Source organism: Fonsecaea multimorphosa (genome assembly GCF_000836435.1).
Source record: "Fonsecaea multimorphosa CBS 102226 unplaced genomic scaffold supercont1.4, whole genome shotgun sequence".
NCBI lineage: Eukaryota > Fungi > Ascomycota > Eurotiomycetes > Chaetothyriales > Herpotrichiellaceae > Fonsecaea > Fonsecaea multimorphosa.
The window spans coordinates 901,737-917,039 of NW_015971638.1; the positions used below are offsets into that span (position 1 = coordinate 901,737).

Below are 15,303 nucleotides of genomic sequence, written 5' to 3' on the forward strand. Positions count from 1 at the left end.
GCCGATCTCAAGCCACTTGAGTTCAAGGACAATACCTGCTCTGTCTGCCGGATGAGTCAAAGTCTGTAAAGAGATGAATGATTTTTGTTGACAAGACCCTAAATCTTTCCTGTGGTCCGAGGATTGTCGGTGACTTTGAGTATGAGAAGTGCAGCGCAAACTCCATCCTCAGTGCCTTTAAATCGGAGAAACAGATGTATTCACACCGTTTTCTCTCGGAACTGGTGGCATTGGTTGTTTCCACGCCGAGTTTGACGCGGGCTCCTACATGTTCCCAGAATAAGGACTCCTATAAGACCTGATGGTACCGTCAAACGTGGTTTGTTTGCAACGTCCTGAAGATGTTGTTCTCGCGGTGATTTCGTGCCGAGGTTCGGGGATTCGGCTGGCGAGAGCAATACGTCATATCGTGGCCGGCTTGCAGCCAAATCACGTGATAGATCATCTATTCACGTGACCGGATTTCTGTTCGGCTCTTCGGGGGTGCAAGGCGAACGGCAAGGCTGATTTCTCCCCAGCAACCAAACTCGCCAACTTACCCGCTTGTAATTATTATTATCTACCCTTCTGCCTCTCGTATTCGGATCTCCCTTTACACTCCACTGATACTATGCCCGACGTGGCCATTGGCTGGGGGTCTCGGCCATCTGCTGGGAATTCGCTTCGATCACTTCTACGAGCTAGGATGTTTCGGGCTCATTGTGCGGACTCCTGTCAATCGACCATGCATTCCCCCGTCAATCAGATTGCAGGCTGCGCGAGGCACCCACGAGGCGTCCTTGTTTCTGCCGAAATGAATGATTTCTCGCGCTTCAGCATTGTTTCTTTTGACATCTCCTGGCGGAAAATCTTAACAGACTCTCCAGCAAAGCTGCACACCAACCATCACTTGAACGTTTGATGGATTTTCTCCTCGCGTATTCGGCAGGAGGATATACGTGGCTAACTTGGAGTGGGCATATCTGCGGGCTGTCTTCGACTTTGCCCACCCCTTAACGTCGGGTGCTACGCGCTGTCAGATCATACGGACTTTCGTGGCGGCGAACTATGGTGAATTCGTGATTGATTTCTCCTTCTTTATGCGGCTTCATTGTTCCAGTATATAAAGGTTCACATCTCGGTCATTCACTTTTTCGACCTCAGGATTCTTTGATTTCTTTCTCCAGGTCCTCCGACATCTTTGATACCCGACAGAATCTGGAGCCATGGCCTCTTCTTCAGAGATATCGTACTGGGTGTACAAGCCAACCAAAGGTGTCTCTATTGCATTTGCTGTGCTCTTCTTCATCTCTGGCGTCCTTCACGCGTGGCAGAACAATCTCAAATACAGAGGCTCGTGGCGAATTGGCTTTCTTTTCCCATGGGCGGCAGCACTATTTGTCGCAGGCCTCGCAACTCGAGAATATGGTGCCTATCATACCGATGATCTCGGCGTATTCGTTGCCAGCACCGTTTTATTGGTGAGTCCAAGCGTCTCCGAAATTACTTTTCGAACATGTTTCCCATGTCAATCTACATTCACGTCTGCTCGACTAACAGACCTATAGTTCATCGCTCCGCCGGTCTACAACGGCGCGGACTACTTCATATTCGGCAGACTGTTGTACTATATACCTTACCTGTCTCCTCTTCATCCAGGTCGTGTCTGGACCACATTCGTCGCATTGGATCTTATCGACGGGATAATTGCAGGCAATGGGGCCTCGTACGCGGCGAATACTCATAATAGTGTGTCAAAGATCAAAATGGGCATCATTCTGGTCAAAGTGTCTCTGTTCCTCCTGCTGGGCATGTAAGTTGCTGCGACCTGGGGAGGATGTATATCCGCTTGGGCTCTTCCGCCAACTGGAAGGGACTAACATTGGTTTACAGGTTTCTCGGCTTTATATTCCTGATTGCCATCTTCCACAAACGATGCATCGCAGCTAACGTCTTCACCTACAATGTCAAAGTTGTCGTTTATTCGCTTTATGCGTCAGGCTTCCTGATCCTCATCCGCAACACCTTTCGCACTGCGTCGTTCTTCTATCCACCAAACTCGACTGCCAATGGAAAAGAGTGGATCTTTTGGGTACTAGAGGTCGTTCCAATGCTCTTCAACACCTATCTCATGAACGTCTTCCCGCCCTTAAAATATCTCCCGCACGATCACAAGATATACTTGGCCGTGGATGGCAAGACAGAAATCGAAGGGCCAGGAATGGTCGAGAAGAGACCTTTCATCCTGACTCTGATTGATCCATTCGACCTTGTTGGGCTGATTACGGGGCAGGATAACAAGAACAGGTTTTGGGAGAAAGACGGTATTGGTGGGCCAGGAGGAGTGGCAGGACGTGATATTGGAGACGACAATGAGCTAGGGCGAACCAGGAAGGGAGGCCACAGCACAGCACGAGTACAGGATAGAGAGGTTCTTTGAAGGGCTTTGCAGAGTACATGTTGGGCAGGGATAGGTGCTTGGTGGAAACGATTGGCTACTTTACATGTTGCGTTGTATAACCCACAGTGATGGTTTTGTGATAGACGCAGGGTATGAGTTTGGTCAACAACTTCTGGTGCTCGTCTTCTGCTAGATGTCACAGGCAAATACGGAGTTTGTAGGAGTCTTAGGTGGCAAGGTCCCCAGGCCTCGGAACCAGCAAGCCGGGGAACCTCATTACCAATAGGGAATAGGGGTGCCTGACTGGCCATGCCCGTTAAAGCCTTGCAGCGAATGGTATGCGCAGGTGCCAAGCTCTTTCATCATTCTCACCTCAAGTCTCCACGCCTCCCAACGCATCCTCACTAACTAGGTAGGTAACTTCGCCAACTTCGCCTGTACAGATTTGCGTCACGGATTTTCCTCACCGGCGCTGACACTCGGTGTCGTCATGGTTCACATGAACTCGGCCGCCGTGCAGAAGATGCTACAAAGCTGGCCCAGCTGATTTATGCCTCCTCTCTGCCTCGCATCGTTTCTGTTTCAAACTATTTCTCTACCAGCTTATTCGCTCTCGCCGTAACCCCGGGCAACCCTACCTCTAACAAGATGACCGACACAACACAAGATAAAACTCACCAGGTCGTGGGCGACGTGAAATCTGCTTTAAGAGGCGTCAAGGGCCTGGGAGACACTATCCGTGGTTCGGTCAATGAGTCGATCGATACGGCCTTCAATGACCCGGAAGGGGAAGTCAAAAACAAAGCGATCAAGCAAAAGGGAGAGGCAGACATAGATCAGGCTGATCGACGGTTTGGTGCGAGCTCCTGCTTGCATTCACCCTAGAGTGCATGCTGACGGGTCAATGAACAGGAGGAACAACCAATGCAGGAACAACGAACACCGCCGTTGGGGGCACGACCACTGGCGCGGGTGCCCATCCTGGAGGCGTCGGCAACACGAGAAGCACCGCACCTCAAAGTGGCATTGGTGGCACAACCACCGGCGCAGGTGCCCATTCTGGAGGCGTCGGCAACATGAGCAGCAACGTCCCTCAAAGCGGTCTTGGTGGTGAACCTACGACTACCAGGGAGAGATTTTGAGAACATGGATGATGGCGAGATGACTTGAGCCACCGGTTGATTTGACAAGCAGATGAGCAAGCTTCCAAGTCCACATGGAAGCTTGGTCTGGTGAGCTTGGGATTTCGAAGGACGTTGGATTCTTCCCTGGCCAGAAATAGTACAATCAAAGTGCTCAAAGGACACGGAACCCTCTACAGACCACTGCGACACGAGACTTGGCGATATCAGTTTACCTATCAGTGCATCTTGCGTTCTTTAGTACTTCACCTTCACCTGTGATTCACTTCTAGCGTTGTTGTTCTTTTCGTCTTCAGGAGCGACGCGCTTTCAGTCTCTCTTTCATCACCTCGCGCCTGAGAACGAGACAGCTCCCAATCGCGGCCTGTTCAACTAATCTCCACGTTCTGGCCAGTTAGCCTCCTCAATTTCTGTCCATCGCGGGTTTTGTAAGGTACCTTTTCGTATTCCTCAACCTGAATGAAGGCAGTTTTTCTTACGTGTAACTGCAGTGGCCGACTGATCGTGTCTGTTCGCTCTTGCCTCCAGTTCACCGTGCAGAAAGCCAGCATGGCCCCTTCCTTTGAAGAAGACGAATTTGGCTTTCCACTTCATGGGTCACAATCACGACCTATGTCGATCTCCACTTCATCAGAAAGTGAAGACAACAGCCAGCCAGGCTCATCTCTCTCGACGTTGCAACGCCTCCCCAATCCCTTCTCGGCGGCTGCTTCGGCCTTTGGAGTAAGCTGTCGTACGCTCCATATAACTTAGACAGATGCTGATCTAATCCAGGCCATGTTCCAGCCCTCTGATAAGACCTCTCCGTCCATGGACCAACGCTGCCTCTATGACGTCCCTCCGTTTGCAGGCAACGCCGTGGTGTTACATGATGGTGTGGCTCAACATGAGTCTGCGCCATTGGACACCATGGCGGATGAGCAGGGAGCAGAAAGAAACCGTGGATACTTTCAGCTGATGCAAGGCCTTCCGCAGAGTGGCGCCGACGGGTCCTCTGCTGCTAAGGCTGAAGAAACCAAGACAAACCCGCTGTTCTCCAATCATGTTCAGAAGGCTCTGAGGAGTGGTATCATGGGAGCTGTTGCACCCAGCAACAACCCGTACCCCCAATATGGACTGCTGGGTATGCGTGAACAGACATACAACTCCTCTTTGCCAGACGCAACCAGGACTTTGTCACCTGAGGACAATCTTGTCTTTGCCAACATGAATGCACCTTGGTCTGCCTTCATATGCGGCTCACAAGGTGCTGGGAAGAGTCACTCGCTCTCTTGCCTCCTAGAGAACTCACTCCTGGCTTCATCTCCAGCAGGAGAGAATCCAAAACCTCTTGCTGGCCTTGTTTTTCACTATGACAAGTTCACAAGCAGTGAGAGCACACAATTGTGTGAGGCGGCATATTTGTGCTCATCGGGAATTCCTGTGCGAGTTCTTGTCTCTCCGAGCAACATTCATGCAATGCATAGGCTCTACAGAAATCTCCCTGGTCTCCCTCGAGACGCTCCGCGTCCAGAGGTCATCCCACTCTACTTCCAAGAGAGCCAACTCAATGTCACGCGCTTGATGACGTTGATGGCAGTTGACGAGACGGGAAAGGTGCCACTGTACATGGAAGTCCTTTTCAAGGTGCTCCGTGATATGACCACAGAAAAGAAGGGCGCAGGAGGCTTGGATTACCTTGATTTCAAGGATCGATTGTCAGGAAAAGGCTTCAGTCCCAGGCAAAACGGACCTCTCAGACTGCGGCTGGAATTGCTCGAGTCTTTTCTTGCGCACAAAGTCCAGCCTGCGGAGTCTGAAGCCCGCCTGAGGGACATGTTCAAGTCTGCTCAAGGGACACTCACCATCGTTGATTTGAGTTGCCCTTTTGTCAACGAGAACGACGCATGTGCACTTTTCACAATTTGTCTTTCAATTTTCATGGAGAACCGCGCCGACTGTGGTCGCGTCATTGCTCTTGATGAAGCTCACAAGGTGGGTCATGACTCCTCTGTCTCACGTCTACTAACTCTCTTTGCCCGTTACAGTTCCTCACAAAATCGGGAGAGGCGGAGAAGCTCACGGACGAATTGACCTCCATTGTCCGTCAACAACGCCACCTCGCCTCGCGCATTATTATTTCGACGCAGGAACCGACACTCGCGCCACGGCTCATTGATCTGTGCAATGTCTGCATCGTTCATCGATTTAGTTCACCTGCGTGGTTCGAAATACTCCGAGACCACCTTGCTGGTGCCAGCCGCCACAAGGATTACAACAACGCAATGTTATTCGAGATGATAGTTGGCTTACAGACTGGGGAAGCGCTAATTTTCTGTCCTGCGGCTTTGTTTGATGTCTACAATGGCAATGTGCACACATTGAAAGACGCTTTCATCAGAGTCCGCATCAGAAATCGCCTGACCGCTGATGGTGGAAAGAGTATCCTTGCTTCTGACGAGATGAGAATTGACAGAGGCGGGGAGATCCTGACTGAGGAGCTTGTTCGACCATTCTCGGCGCCGATGGTGGTTTCGGGAAAACACCCAGGCAAGCAGCCAGGTAAAGCAGAACTTCGCGCAGTCAAGGCAGGACGCGTTACGAAGAGCCAACCCGTCGTGTCTCAGTCTAACAACTTGAGAAAAGGTTTGACATTTGCCCAAGCACAAGGCTGGGAGCAAGAGGGAATCCCAGTTTTCACAGCACATTCAGCGCATAGCTCAGCGAAAGGACCAACTCACGATTCAGCACTAGGTTTTGTCCAAAGCTCTACGGCGAGTTCAGCGCAAGGTCCAGTGTATGTTGCAAACACCGCTGCTGATCCCGATGACGTTTTCGCTAGTTCTCCTTCTTTTGTTCCATTGGAGACAACCTTTCAGTCCAGTACGCAACCCACTCGAGATGCCATCAGATCTCACTTATGCAACACCGTTTCTAGATCTCTACGGAGGAATTCCAAGCAAATTGGATTCGCAGAGGTGCGTCGTGAAGCAGCACGATGCGCAGGCTTGCCTGAAGGATTCCTCGCCGAGACTCAATGGAAAAATTGGTCCAGAAGAGTAATCCATGAGCTGGTGGTAGGCGCAGACTTGCACCCTTCGAAGATGACTTCCGGTTACTGACTTGAGCTGGTTAGGCGGAGTATGTCGATACTCATGGGATACACCTCCCAATATGCCACTAGACTCTTTATCAAGTGCTCTCAAGTCCAGATCCTTGGATTTGCAGGTCAAGAAAACGAATATTGTGGCCCGGCCAGTCTTCAGTCTCAGCGCGGGCGAAGCAATGAATGCTCTCCGAAAAGTATTGTGCACGAATAAGCACGAAATGGTCTATTGCAGGAGAAAGAAGCAGGGACAGGGTTCTGGTGCTGGGGAGCAGGCGGGTTCAAGGAGGAACAGTGCTTCATGTTGGGTTTTATTCTATTACCCCTCCAGAGATGGACAGGTCTGTTTATGAATCGAATATCCACCGCGGCACCGCCGCAATCTTGCTCTTGTGGGTAAACTTCACAGATGCCCATCCCGGGTACACGAAGTACGTTGTACACAGTATTTACGTGCTTAGCTCATCGATAGAAATCACAGAACCCATGAAGTTACAAGCTTAATCGATGGAAATTGCAGAAATCCATGGTTGTTATAAGCTTGGGATGAAGAGGATGGAGAATGGAGTCTGTGAATTTTACGTTATGGCCACGTCGGGGGACTGAGGAGGTAAGGCTGCAATAGTTCAGGAGAAAAACCAACGACGAGGAATCGCGGTCACCGTCTCAGGATCGATCCAGCGTGCTACGTCCTGGACTCGATTCCATGCGATTATTTACGATTGATTCGATTGACTGCCCGTACTCATTGTGTCATCCCCCGAATATGCCATGGGTATCCTAACCCCTAACTAACGCCCGACAAAACGAAAATCAGCAGCGACAAATCTAAGAACAATCCCAAATGACCCGGCGTCTAGCTCTAGCCCTGTCCCGCCCTTGCCAGCCCTGCTATGCGTTTCAACGGCGCGATCTCTTTCTTTTTCTCGGGGCCTGTTTTCTCGGGGGAGGGGGGTTGAAAAAAAAAAAAGGGAAGAAAAGGCTTGTCCAGCGCCATGAAGATGTTGAGTTCTTCTCGCAGGGATTGATCGCTTCATGCGATACTCCCTACCTACTTATATACCAAGTGCTCTTTTGCTGCGCACCTAACATGCTGGAAATATAGGCGCAGAACATGGTGAAAGAGTACAGTGCTGCTCCATTATATATAATATATATGCACGCCTCTCACAAAATACATGATATTTTCGGTCGAAAACCGCACTCTTTTCATATGGTATCCAAAATTGATGCAAAGCTCCACTCCTGTACAATGCAAGTCATTGAAAGATTATGATGCGCACAACAACGGTCATTCATAGGGGGGTTGTTTCTTTTATTATGATGATGATTTGGGGTGCAATTTGCCCTTCTTCTTGAGCTTGGTGTACACAATGCCGTTGCCATGAGCATATTCCGTGGGCACAGTTGGCCAATCGTCGACACCATCCAGCATGGCCACTGCCATGCCGCCAGCTACGTGGGTTTGGACGTGACAATGGAAAAGAAATGCGCCGGGGTTTGTGACTTGATAACGCAGCACCATCCAGGTGCTGTTGACTTCGTTGGGAGTGGTAGTGTACTAAGGCACAGACGTTAGCTGGAGCTCGAAACAGTTACATGGAAATTCAGAATAGAACTCACCCCATCTCGAAGAGGTGGGTTGACAAAGTTGAATGTGCCAGCTGGCAGGGCGGCGGCAGCTTCAGACACAGTATCCCAGGTCCAATTGCCGATTCCTTTGCCGAGAACGTAGGCTTTGTTAGAGTGTTTATGCATGGGATGAGGCTGGGCAAGTGGACCCTGAGTCTTGATAACCAAGTCGACCCATTGACCGCTGGCTGTCTTAAGGATGAGATCGCTGGTCTCAACATTGGATGGATCTTCAAAGAGAAGGGGAGTCTGGTCTTCCAGCTCTGGAGCAAAGGCGTTGACACCACTGAGAGTCCACTGATAGGCGCCGGCCGGTTGCCCAAGCTTCTTGATGTTCATCTGGTACGTCGCGTCCGCGTCCGAAGCAGGTGGCGAAGGGGGATAAGGGGACGCCAGGTTGTCGTTGAAGGTCACTAGGTTGGTCAAGTTGACACCGGCAAAGTTCATGCCGGCAAGAGCATTGGGGTCTTCGGACGCGGGTCCATATGAGCCTTTGTAGTTCAGAACAGCGAAGCCACTGATGACTTGGTTGAGACCGTTGTTGGCCACTCGGATGGCGTACTGCGCAGGGTTTTGGTTGAGCTCGATCAAAACAGAGTGTCGGTCTCCATTATTGACCACGACTTGGTCCACGAGAGTTGGAGTCACGTAACCGCCATCCACGGCGTACACCCACATCTTGTGTCCGTCGATAGTAAACTTAAGCAGCTCGTAACCACCCGGATTAATAAAGGTCAAGGCTGCAAAGCCTTTGGCAGGATCGACGTCAATTGTGGCCATGGGTCCAGTTGATGGATTACATGTGAAATAAGCATCATCAGGAAGAGTCTCGATATTGAAGGTGAAGTTGCCCTGGGTTTGTGGGAGATTGGGAGGTAGGCAACCCTTGTCGGTGATTTGAGAAGGGCTGACTGAAGCCAGGAGAGCCGCAACCTTGGGATTGGTGTACGCAGTCAACTCATCCCGGCTCAAGCAGTACTGTGAACCCATACCGTTGATGATGATCGCGTCGGAGCAAGCAAAGTCAATGTTGGCATTCACTTCCTGCTCGTGAAGTTCCTGGGAGGTGTATTTGTTATAATCGGAGATAAAGATCGGTTGCAGTTCGTCGTCAGCCGCCGACATTGCTTTGATAATGCTGGGGTCGCTGTTGATCAGAGAGAACGGCTTGTCATCTTCAGACGCGGCAGAAACGATGATGGCGCCATACAGCCCATCCATCATTTGCGAGCGAGAGTGAGAGTGATAGAAGTACACTCCTGATGCATCGGCGGTCCATTTGTACAGGAAGGACGAGCCGGGTGCGATTGCAAGCTGTGAAAGACCTGGGACACCATCTGACCATGGAGTGCCTTGCTGAACAATGCCATGGAAATGAATCGTAGTTGGGTCGGGTAGTTCGTTGTGAACCAGGAATTCCACCGATTGGCCGACCTTCATCTTCAATGGGGGTCCTGGGAAGGTGCCATTTGTAAGGACCATCTTTTTGGGCGTCCCTCCAATTGGTGAATAATCTTCCCATGTGAGGGTGACTTCAAAGTAGACGGTATCGGCCCGTTCATAAAGTGACCTCGATCTGGAAGGAAGAGCGGTGCTGAGAAAAGCGAATGACAGGAAAGAGAGCACGGCGATGAACCTTGGAAAAGCCATTGGGCCGAAAAATGCACTGCAAGCAAAGGAAACAATTGAACAGACAACGAGAGTAATTCCCCGGTAGAGGAACGCACTTTAGAATGGGGTGGACGACAAGAATGCAATGGCAAGTATTTGGGCCCAAGGGCGAGGTTGGGGAGAGTATAATATAAAGTATGGGTCGATTGAGTTCACCATCCTAGCCCAGTCCGTGGATGGCCACAGCTGTCCAGATGATTTGAAGGGCTCGTGATAGGAAGCCACGGACTGACGATACCACGAAGGGCTGGAACCACCGACCAGCCTCGATGTTTAAGGCGGTTGTCTCGACATTCTTTAGCGTCTTAGCAGTGGCATTGATTCTGGGGCTGACAACCTGGAAGGGTACACAGGATGCGAGTACCTGCAGGGCGTTGACACCCCACCTGAGCCCGCCTTACCAGTTTTTCGCGGTCGCGTGGCGTGCTAGATTGTCAATTGGAACGGGGGCGCCAGATCTACACAAGCGGCGAAGGATACGCCTCTCCAGCCATATGAGGCTGATGAATGTTGATTTGGGCGTGAGTATGGTGGCCTGGAGCTGTTAGCACTGTGACTCGAGCCTGAGGCTCGGCGTAGTATCTTCCGTGAGTTTGAGGGCTGGGACGAGTCATTATGGATGACAGAGTGAATCTCTGTTCGATGAGAAGGAGCAATTTGTCAATGCGCGACAGCTGACTTGCGATGCAGCAACAGTAGCAGCCAAGAGGACAGCTGGAGGTTGGCAGGTTGGATGGGAGAGCGCAGGGCCGGAGGGTGGAGGCCAGTGAGGCTGAGGGTTCTTCTCCAAGCACCGCTAGCCATCGAACGAACCAAAAGCCGAGGTGAACGCCATGATGACTGGCCAGCCCATCTCACGCAGGCCCTTGCCAAGATTCGCCCGCCAGTCTTGGAATCCGGGCCATCATGTCCGTGGCGATGGCTGGGACTCATGTCACCATACTCAGATTCAGAGTTTTGTCCTCATTTCACGAGGAGACAACATCGGCCGGGGTGAGCCTTGGCTCCTCTAAGGGGAATTGGGCGGAGCGGCAGCCTCTCGAGACAGCGGGAGTTCAGCCACACATGGAGGGCGAGGGCCAGCTGACACTGTCCCTCCTCTTGCCGCGGCCTTTGTACTCGGTATGGCTGTCTCACACCTGATCTTGCTCCTGAGTGGTATGTTGGTAGATTGGGCTTGGGTCTCGGCAGCAGAGAAGCTCAAGGTCGGCGGGACCCAGATCTGACTGGGTTGAGGCGTCCTTGGAATTCAGGATGAGAGACAGTCGAGATCTGATGGCACGAGTCCGAGTCCGCGTGGCGAGACTGATTGGGGAGCTCTGGATTCAAGCGGCGTTTCGGTTGCTGATTCCTCTCATAGATGGAAACGTAACAACATGCCCCAAGGACAAAAGGTAACGTGGGTGGAATGATACGAGGCATTGAGCGCAGAGAGGAAGGGAGGGTGGAATGAGGGTGGAGTTTCTGCTTGTCTCCTTTTGCCAAGCCCTTGGCTTGAGGTTTGACTTTGCTATTCGCGTCTCTGAATAGCAGCAGGCAAATCCTCTCGGCGCCCTCCCAATGGCAGCTTCCGTACCTCGCACCCTTCTCGCCAAACAATTCCTACTCGAATGCAGGTACATACGAGGGCACAGCCGGCGACGCTGCTAATTTCGTCTCTCCGCCGAGCTAGTCATCACTCCGGAACAAAGTCTCAAGCCTATCGATGGAACCCACATCTGGATCTTCGATGATCTACTCCGCGTAATGCCTTCGAGGTAAAATATGTGGAATGTCGGTCCACAGTGCATCTTTTCCTTGATTCAATTGATCTCTCTGCTTTGGACTGTTTCACCCCACTGTCACCGAATTGACGGAGTCCAGTCTCGTGGGAAACGGCAGAGTGAGCAGTGCCGCAGAAACTATGGCCAGCAGCGAAGGGCCGTCTGACGTTTGTCTCCTTGGCGAAGCTCTCCTTATGTGAAGTTTCGGACAGTCACGGTCGAATCGATTGCTGATGCCAAGCTCGAGAGAGCTTCCAAGTCTTCCTTCGGTGACATTGGACTCGGCGAGAGGCAACATGCCTCTGCCTCCCAATAACCCAAAGTCCAGACCCAGACAAGCTTCTCGGAGGCACTAAGAGGCTCTAGACATTCATTAATAGCATCAGGAGCCGAGCTGAGGATGGATTTGCAGCAGCTGCTTAACCATATTGTCAAGGCCCTTGGGCCAGGCTCCCCAGAAACCGTCTTGATGTCACAAGTCACGATGCGTATCGATTGTCATTGATAGCCGACAATGTGGCTGACAGGGACTGCCAGCCTCAGCCGAGGTGGAAGCATTGGTAGCTGCTTCTCGCCAACATCCTCCATGCCATCCTGCATCATCACTGCGGCAGGATGTGGGATTTATGTCCCTGTGCAGCTTTGACGACAATCCTGTGGCTTCATCCTTTTCCGCCGAACTAGTCCAATATCCCTCAGACCCTCTTGCATTTTCCTGCTTCAGATCTCGAGCTGCACAAGAAGCAGATAGAGCTTGCTATTTCTAATGCTCAGCGACAATCTCGGCAGATATGGCAGTCTCGGAGGCCAGAAACCAGGTTCTTTCGATTCTGCCCACGGACAAGCTCAAGCAACAACCACAATCCCAATATGGAGGGGAAACAGAGTGATAACCGACTTTTGTCCCTTAGGAAACGTGAAAGCTCACCCACGTTTAAAATGATCTCGTCGCCTTGTCCATGCACTTGAAAAGAATCCCTGCAATCCGCTAACTCGTCCAATTCCCCTATACCTTCGCCACGCGCAGTCAAATTTGATCCCCTACTGCCAAAGTCACTTGAGTTCCACCTTATCATTGTCGCCCACGACAATTTCAACCGACCGGCCACCTTGGTCGAGACTCCTGCGGCCAGCTTCCAAAATGGCCGTAGTGAGGATCGTGTTCCGCAGCGTGGGCAAGCCTCTCTTGTCCAGCTGGTCGACCGTGAGCCTGCCCTCATTGACGGCGGTGACGCCGTCGATGAATTTCTCGAAGCTCACGTACCCGTAGCCGCTTTGTCCGTTGAAGTTGCCTTCCTCATCGGGCGCATACCGCATGTAGAAAGGGTTGTACCACTTCAAGGAACTGCCAGATCGATCGGTCTCGTCGACCACGTCATACCCGCGCTTCGCCTGGTTGACGTTGATCTCGCCCTTGGAGGCGATGTAATGGAAGTGCTGCTGCGAGTGGACGCCGGCGTTCATGGGCGCGGTCCAGCTCGCCGTGTAGATGCCCGTGGCGCGCTTATTGTCATCGCCGGGCTGGGTCCAGTCGACCAGCAAGGTGATGGTGTCCTCGGTGCCCTTGGCGCAGCCGACACTCTCCGCGATACCGAGACTTGCGCTGGCGCGCACGGTCGAGGGTCGCCAGCCGGCGTCGCGGACCATCCACTCGCAGATGTCGACGTGGTGCGAGTTGAGGTAGTACGAGATGTCCGAGTCCTTGCCGGCCCAGGCCTTGAACGTCTCGAGCTGCGACTTGGGCTGCGACATGTAGCTGTAGAAGTAGTTGAAGTCGCCCAGGGCTTTTGAGCGAAACTTGGCGTCCGCGTACGCCGGATCGAAGCGCTTGTGATGCTCGACGTACACGAGCACCTTGTGCCGCTCGGCCAGCGCCAGCAGGTCCAGGTGGTGCGACAGCAGCTTGGTCGCGGGCTTGGTCACCAGCACGTGGTGGTTGCGCTCGATCGCGTACTTTGCAATCTCGTAGTGCGTCGAGTCCGGCGTGAAGATGGTCACCGCCGACCCCTGGGGCAGGGCGTCGATGGCGGTCTTGAAGGCATTAGGGTCCGACTGGTCATCCGCTGGGAAGGACTGGAAAGACACGTCAAGCCCGTTGTACGCCTGAGAGATGTTCTTCTGCAGATGCTCGCGGATTGCCGGGAACTTCTTGCCTGAGACGCCGACCATGGAGAGGTCCGAGACTTTGCCACGCCTCCGGAGGTCGAACACTATATATGCTCATGATTAGACATCAAGTATTACAACGAGTAATCCTTCCTATCTGGCCCTCTCTACCCCTCTCCATAGCTCAGGCACCCACACATGACATACTGAACACACACACAGGAACGAAGGAAGAAACTTACGCGTCAATCCCACAACGCCCACTTTCTTGTCCGACGTGGACGCCGCCCCCGCGACGAAGCCGGTCGTGTACTCGCCGGTGCCGACCATCAACACCGCCGGCGGCGCCATCATGATTTGTTGATTTGATTTGGTTTGAAATGTACCTGCACTGTTGAGACCGCTGGACGAGGGGGCCGAAATGTCCAACATACACCGAGTATAGATATATTTAATATAGGGCCACCAGTCCTGGATACTGTGGTCGGATTTCTTGGGGGCCTGCAAAGTGAGATACACTTGGATGCTACTCCCTCACTCGTCGATTGTCGCGGAATTCTTTGAAGTCACACGGGCGTGATGATGATAATAACAAAGATAATGATAGTAACAGCGCAAAGAACGACCAAAACCCTCCCTGGAAATAAACCTGGCAGCAAGCACAGTCAGTGGATCTCGAGGAAAGAAATCCGTGAAAACCGTCCTGGTGTAACTCCAATTGCAACGGGTTTTGCCAAACCGGCTAATTAGATTTTCGGTTTCTCATTTATCCCCCCAATTCATTCAGTCATTCGTTCATTCATCGACTCCAGCTCAGCGCGTGGAGAGGCACACAGAGGGAAAGGGACAGGGACATAGGCCGAGAGAGAGGGACAGTGGGAGAGAGGGGGGCGCGGGGAGCGCATCTTCATTGATTCGCCCATTCAATTGCCGCTCTGGAAGCGGCTTTTGGGAGGGGTGTTTCTCGACCCGCGACACGAAACGGCAAATGATCACCCTCCGGGAATTGCGCCGATGGAAAGAAAAGAAAAAGGAGGGAAGACAAGAGGTTTTTTGATTCTATAGATTTACATTCTCAGCCCATGGCGAGAAGAATCTGGATCCCGAAAAGACAGCCGAAGGAACAGGGTACTAGGTCTGTTTGGATTCAGAGGCAGCGCAGCGGCTGCAGAAAGGGAAAAGAGTGATCTTAGCGAGCTCTCGCTTGTTTGCCATACGGGAAGTGAATAATACCCAGGTACATACCCAGGCAGTCTGTACATATCTTGCGCCCGCCCTTTGCGGTGTTCAGGTTTCTAACGGACCTACCCTCTTTCTTACACCATGCACGCCCGTCTTCAGTCCCCAGTCGGGGTAACACGGAAGAGCCTTCCACCGCACGTTGATGACACGATCATGTACTCCGTACGTACCTGCATGACGTTGAATCAGGTGAGACCAAGCCACTTACCGCGGGTAGGCAATGAGGTGATGCGCATGTCGAAACCTCGCACGGGAGCGAGCACGGAAGGCGGAGAATTCCAG

The 15,303-nt window shown here is 52.1% G+C and overlaps 5 protein-coding genes across 5 annotated transcripts; 3 read left to right on the plus strand and 2 right to left on the minus strand.

Moving 5' to 3' along the window:
* Nucleotides 1–1,205: 1,205 nt before the first annotated feature.
* On the plus strand, nucleotides 1,206–2,419 carry Z520_02979 (uncharacterized protein; the record flags this gene model as incomplete). Its single annotated transcript, XM_016773492.1, has 3 exons — nucleotides 1,206–1,460; nucleotides 1,548–1,792; nucleotides 1,873–2,419. The coding sequence occupies 3 exons, from the start codon at nucleotides 1,206–1,208 to the stop codon at nucleotides 2,417–2,419; spliced, it is 1,047 nt and encodes a 348-aa protein (XP_016635549.1).
* A 609-nt stretch (nucleotides 2,420–3,028) lies between these two features.
* Nucleotides 3,029–3,522, plus strand: Z520_02980 (uncharacterized protein; the record flags this gene model as incomplete). Its single annotated transcript, XM_016773493.1, has 2 exons — nucleotides 3,029–3,236; nucleotides 3,293–3,522. The coding sequence occupies 2 exons, from the start codon at nucleotides 3,029–3,031 to the stop codon at nucleotides 3,520–3,522; spliced, it is 438 nt and encodes a 145-aa protein (XP_016635550.1).
* Nucleotides 3,523–4,071: 549 nt separating this feature from the next.
* On the plus strand, nucleotides 4,072–6,564 carry Z520_02981 (uncharacterized protein; the record flags this gene model as incomplete). The annotated part of the gene is made up of 4 exons (XM_016773494.1): nucleotides 4,072–4,245; nucleotides 4,297–5,496; nucleotides 5,550–6,384; nucleotides 6,440–6,564. 4 exons carry the CDS (start codon nucleotides 4,072–4,074, stop codon nucleotides 6,562–6,564), a joined length of 2,334 nt encoding a protein of 777 aa, XP_016635551.1.
* Nucleotides 6,565–7,925: 1,361 nt separating this feature from the next.
* Z520_02982 (uncharacterized protein) lies at nucleotides 7,926–9,889 on the minus strand (the record flags this gene model as incomplete). Its single annotated transcript, XM_016773495.1, has 2 exons — nucleotides 7,926–8,168; nucleotides 8,231–9,889. 2 exons carry the CDS (start codon nucleotides 9,887–9,889, stop codon nucleotides 7,926–7,928), a joined length of 1,902 nt encoding a protein of 633 aa, XP_016635552.1.
* Nucleotides 9,890–12,726: 2,837 nt separating this feature from the next.
* Nucleotides 12,727–14,130, minus strand: Z520_02983 (uncharacterized protein; the record flags this gene model as incomplete). The annotated part of the gene is made up of 2 exons (XM_016773496.1): nucleotides 12,727–13,883; nucleotides 14,022–14,130. 2 exons carry the CDS (start codon nucleotides 14,128–14,130, stop codon nucleotides 12,727–12,729), a joined length of 1,266 nt encoding a protein of 421 aa, XP_016635553.1.
* Nucleotides 14,131–15,303: the final 1,173 nt, after the last annotated feature.